Source organism: Belonocnema kinseyi, chromosome 3, assembly GCF_010883055.1.
Source record: "Belonocnema kinseyi isolate 2016_QV_RU_SX_M_011 chromosome 3, B_treatae_v1, whole genome shotgun sequence".
Taxonomy (NCBI): Eukaryota; Metazoa; Arthropoda; class Insecta; order Hymenoptera; family Cynipidae; genus Belonocnema; species Belonocnema kinseyi.
Genome location: NC_046659.1, coordinates 97423841 through 97429840, shown reverse-complemented (window position 1 = coordinate 97429840; position 6000 = coordinate 97423841). Strand labels below are relative to the sequence as shown.

The 6000-nt window shown below is 31.2% G+C and overlaps 1 protein-coding gene across 1 annotated transcript in view; it reads right to left on the bottom strand.

Annotated features, from left to right (window-relative positions):
• LOC117169429 (thrombospondin type-1 domain-containing protein 4) overlaps positions 1-6000 on the bottom strand; it is a 28267-nt gene that overhangs the window by 2796 nt on the left and 19471 nt on the right. Inside the window, exons 9-14 of the mRNA XM_033355805.1 lie at positions 5228-5432; positions 4984-5150; positions 3429-3534; positions 3289-3358; positions 2953-3158; positions 2738-2867 (exon numbers count right to left, since the gene is read on the bottom strand). Of these exons, the coding sequence (XP_033211696.1) occupies positions 2738-2867; positions 2953-3158; positions 3289-3358; positions 3429-3534; positions 4984-5150; positions 5228-5432 (884 nt within the window). The remainder of the gene's footprint in view (positions 1-2737; positions 2868-2952; positions 3159-3288; positions 3359-3428; positions 3535-4983; positions 5151-5227; positions 5433-6000) is intronic.

Here is a 6000-nt window from a genome sequence, read left to right as displayed (position 1 = left end):
GAGGGAGCTCTTCTTAATATTTTGACACCAAAATCATGTCGATACACCTTACCGACTGCGAGTAAAGCCACCCACGCTTTAACTTGACAGACTGTAATAAAGATGGTAGCTCTAAGAAAGCATCCAGAGGTGACTGTTGTCACCTCCGAAGCTCGTGGCCGCTCGTAATTGTATACCTACAACATCATCGCAGGAGGTTTCAACCATCGTATTAAATTATTTGAATTAAGTTATAAGATTCTAATCTCATCAATCACTTGACTTAGTCCGTGGCTATGATGTATCACCGGGTTTACTCGAGTAAAAGTTTGATAAAAACACATAATAATAATAATAATAATAATATTGTATTGTATTGAAAAATATTATAAAATCAGATTTCCCAGCCCAAAATACTCTCAAAATGGGGGCAAAAGGATGATTAAAAAAAGGGGTAATAACAGAGAAATTAATCCGTTTAAGTAGATACCATATTCAATTCAATATAAAACCCCTTTACATTTTTAAGATTTCAAGTCGAAATATATTTGCATTTTGAACAAAATACTTGAATTTTTTAACCACACACAATTTTTTTTATCAAAATAGATGAATTTTAAACTTAAAAAGTCGAATTTTCAAAAGCAAAAATTAATTTGTAACCAAACTGTTGCATGAAAAACTAAATCGTTAAACTTTCAAGCAAAAGAGATGAATTTTGAACAAAATAGTTGAACTATTAACCGTATAGGTAAATTTTAAAGAAAAAAATACAAGTTTTTTCGAAGACATTTGAATTTTCAATAATAAAAAGAAAAACATTTTCGACCAAGAAAGATGAATTTTTAACAAGAAATGTACGTTTCCAACAAGATGCATTTCCAATGAGAAAGATGAATTCTCAATCCAAATGGATGAATTTTCAACAAAACAGTTTTATTTTGGACCAAAAAAATTATTTAAACAAAATAGTTGATTTTTTAAGCTATGAAGATGCATTTTCATCGAACATAAATGGTCGAATCTTGAAACAATCGGATTCAAATTCAACGAAAAACAAATAAATTTTCAACCAAATAGTGGAATTCTTAAGCTAGAAAAAAAAATTTTGTAGAAGACAGTTGAAGGTTCAATCCAAAAGGACGAATTTTCAACAAAATTATTTTATTTTCGACCAACAAATTAATTTAAAGGAAATTGTTGATTTTTAAACCTATGAAGATACATTTTCAACTGAATGGTCGAAATTTTAAATAAAAATGATTAAAATTCAACCAAATTCAGTTCCAGTTACAAACTGAAAGTTAAATTTTTAATTCAAAATGACAAATTATTAAGAAATAATTTAATTTACACAAAAAAATATGAACTTAAGAAAATAGTGGAATTTGTAACCAAAAAGCTGCATTTTTACCTACAAGAATAAAGTTTCAACTAAAAAGGTAAGTTTTTTTTATTAAAAATGGAATAATTAAAAGGTCAGTTTACAAAATGACTTTAAAAAAAGAATATTCAACTTGTTGAATTCAACCGAAAAAACGATTTTAAAGAATTTTTTAGAAAAAAATCAATAAGAATGAATTTTCAATAGAGAAAGATGAATTTTCAACAAAATGGCTAATTTTCAACTAAAAAAGGTAATTGATCAAAAAGGGAAATAGTTAAATTTTCAGTTAAAAAATTACATTTCAGTAAAAAAAACTAATTTTCAACCAGTCAAATTCAACCAGAAAAGACATTTTTTGACAAAACAGTTTAATCACCAACTCAAAAGATCAATTTTCAATAGCCAAGATTTATTTCTACCCAGAAAGATGAATCATCAACAAATTGAAATAAAAAATTAATGTTTAACAACAAAACGAATTTGCAACAATATGGTTAATATTTTCAAGCAAATAGTGATTGTTCCACCAAAATAGTTAAATTTGCAGCAAAAATATGAATTTTCAACAGAAAAGTTCATTTTTCAGCCAAATAGTTTAATTGTCTATCAAATTATTGAATTTTCAAGCCAGAAAGACAAATTCTCTACAAAATAGTTGAATGTTCTGCCAAAGAATATTATTTTTTAAGAAAAAAAATTCATTCACAATCAAATAGTTGAATTTGCAACTAAAATTATGAACCTTCAACAAACAAACAAAAATATTTTTTTAAGAGGTTATTCAACTTTAAACCAAGTAGCGGATTTTTCAAAATAAAAAAGAATAATTTTTAATGATTCTTGTAATGGATGATAACTCAACCAACAATCCTAGAATTCTCAACCAAAGAAGATTCACTTTTAAACAAAAAATTGCATGTTTAGCCAAAAAAAGATAAAATGTCTACTAAAACGAATGAAGTTTTTAACAAAAATGATAAATTTCCTACAACATAGTTTAATTTTAAAAACCAGAATATGAATTTTTAATGAAACGTTAATTTTCTGCTAAATATTCGAATTTTAAACCCAACAAGATGAATTAAAAAAACAGAACTTATTTGAAAACAAAGGCAAATTAAGAATTCTTTAAAAAAAGGGGTAAAGTAGGGATTGAGGAAAAGACTATGATGTCTGAAATATAAAAGTGATATTTAAACTTATTGAATTATTATTGACGTGTACCGTTGCAGGGCCATCTTTCGCAAAACTCTCAAGAATCTCAACTCTCGCGTCAACCCCCCCCCCCTCACACCCCTATTGCAACTGTAGTTTTTGGCACTACACCCATATTGGTAACATCATTTATGGGCAAATAAATAATTAGGTTACCTAGCAGCACAAGGACGATCATTGCACCTTGCTGAAGGGCCCACAGGTTTTATAATATTCCTACATTTACGATCATCCACAATTTCGTCCGTGCTTTTTCGGAAACATTGGAAAAGAGCTTTTTGAAAACCTAGGAAAAAACGAATCTTATGAAGAATTTTTTCGATTTATTGAACTAATAGAAAAAATCCCTCTTTTTTATCGAATGACTTTACCTCCTCCACAGGGTTTCGAGCAAGCGGAGAAACTAGTAAGTTTCCACCCAAACTTTCTTCGTCTTTTTTTGACTTTTGAATTTGGCTGATCGCCTGCCATAGAAGTTGTTGGTGGTATACTAGTGACTGCTATGTTTAATTGCCTTGTTCTTTTATCATTTTCACGTCCACTTGGCGTTTGGTATGTTAAAGGAGAGCTGTGACTTCTAGAATAATTTAAAAATTACACAAGTATCTTTAAAAATCTAGGAATTAAAATAGGATACACTTATAATTCGTCTTTTAAAATAAATATTAATTAAAATAATTAATATAAAAAAGAGAATCATTTATTACAATTCAGTTGTAGTTTCTTGAATACCCTGGACCGTCGCATCAGGAATTTCATTTTCTTGATTCAGGGCACCTAAAATTATTTTTCAAATTCATGATATCAATTATCAATTAAATTATTACGATAATGTAATTAAACATACCTGGAACTTCAATAGGAGCTAATGTAATGGAATTACTTTCAGGAATATCACGTGTCAGCAAAGTGTATTTGTATAAGACCCCAGGATTTGATTCGTTGAATAAAATCTAAAGGTGAATGAAACATTTTTTAAACATTTCTTTCAAACTAAAAAAGTCTATTAGACGCCGGTCAAAAACTACGTCACTCTATTTTAGACACTTTCTTAGCTCTTCTTCTTCTCCGTTACACATCATCACACAAAGCTTGAACCCCACTTTGCGACGTCACAAATACAACTCACCCCCTCCTTTAAATTAAAATTTTGTCTTTGATTTTATTTGATAAGCGACTAAAATAAATAAAACAAAACATAATATTTTAACAGACTTCACAACCCAACCTGCTCTCAAAACAGGGTTAAGTTGAACTTTCAAGGAAAAAAAGCGAATTTTCAACAAAAGACCACAAACATTTGCATTTTTAACAAAATATTCGAATCTTTAAGCCAAAAAGACGATTTTTTTAGAGAACAGTTGAATTTTAAACCAAGAATTAGTTGAATATTCAACCAATAAATTTTATACTAAAAAGATACATTTTCAACCCAAAAAGACGAATTTTCAACAAAGCAGATGAATTTTTGAACAAAAAGTATTACTTAAAAAAAATAGTGTCATTTTTAACTAAATTTAACATTTGCCACCAGATAGTGAAAATCTTCAATAGCCCTCCCTTCTATAGCCTTTCCGACAATTGACGTCACGCCGCATGTAGGTGTAACAGGTGCTGCGCGGGGTGCGCGGGATCTGCGGCTGTCACTCAGGCGAGCAGTCAGGCGTGAACAAACAAAAGCGGAGCAGGCTATAATGAGTTAGTTGCTACCCACTGTCAGCCCCGCAATCAGTCAGCCCCGCTATAGAAGAGTTTAACTGTATTTTCACTATAAACAAAATAACAACCTTATCATCTACGAACGCTAACCCACATACCCTTAATGTTTCGAGGTCTACACCTTTGTCGTCGAAGAGGGCTATTCTTACACACTTGTCCATGAATATAATAAACATTCATGAGGTCGTAACGCATCCTTGTCTAACACCTTGCATACTATCGAAGCAGTCACTCAGTCTCAGTTCCCCATTTACCCTAACATTCGCTTTGCTACTAGCATAGATTGTTTTTATTGGTTGTAGGAGCCACCTATTGACTTAATACTCTTTCAGAACTTCTTAATGTTCACTTTCATCCACCTTGGAAAACGCTTTTTATAGGTCAACAAATACAAAGAAAACGTGTTTCCTTACTTTCAAACTTTTTTGGTTGATCTGTCTTAAGCTAAATAAAATGAAATCACTTATTTTCATTTTTTCAAACATTCTAAAAGATTATTATTCACGTGCGTATTTTCCATGTGTGGTGTCACATTCTTCCTACCTTTCCCCCCTCTCCTACGCGGCATATCTTCACAAATCCTAATACCGCGCCCCCCTCCCCACGCAGACAGTGTGACGTAATTTTTGAATAGCCCCTTAGGGCTACTGAAAATTAAAAAAAGTAAAAAATGGTCTCCTCACCTCCAAATGTAGCGATTCATTTGAGGGCCCTATAGCCTGAATGTATTCCACTTGATTTTCGTCTCCTCTCTCATACAACAGAGTGGTACCAGCCACCTCGTAGAAACCACTAGGACTAAGAGACCAGGGACCATTCAAAATATAATCACCATTTTGGTCCCTTAAAGCTGTAAATAAAATATACTCTTCATAAAATATGTACATTAGTTTTATTAGTCTTGATTTAAAAGAAAAAGAAACTGACCTAAAAAATTCCCACTTAAACGAAGCTCTGAAATATTTAAAGACATCGCTCCCTTGGGAATCGTGACCACAGGGTGATATCCTTTCGGCAAAATTGGCTCATCGAAAATTCCTTCGAACAATCTACAGTCTTTATCATCTCCTCCGCAAATTCCACAAGAATCGAGAATTAATCCTGAATCTATTATTCCATCGCAACCTACCGACTTTACAAAACGAAAATATATTTATAAAATGTAACAGTCTCAGTAAAAAAATTCCTATTGGGATTCTAAAAACTCCGAAAAAAAGTACCGGATTTTACAAGTGCTCACAGGATTTATGTCCCAAGAAAGTTTAAAAAGAATCTTGCCGAAAAATTGTGTGCAACCGAAGTTCTGCTAAAATAGAACCAAGTGCCAAAAAGTTAAAAATATTTCTCGCTCATGAAGATCTTCTTTGTTTAAATAGTCCTAGAAAAGTCTCACTTCATTTTTCTCGAAATATGTACAAATCCACAAGCATGTCCTACGAACTTTTAATACAGTCATGCCGTGAAAAATGCTGTCAGAAAAATAGTAGTAGAAAAATGGATTCCATTTTTTTTTAAATATTCTTTTAAGTGTTATGTCCAAAAAATCCTGCTGGAACAGGACGAGTTTATAAATTTTTTGTTATTTGAGGCATATTTTAACAAAACCTATTTGGAATATAAATATTGTGAGCTCTTGTGAAAGTTCTGAAAAAAAAAATGAAATGAGACTTTTTCCGCAATTTCGACAAAAAAATACTACT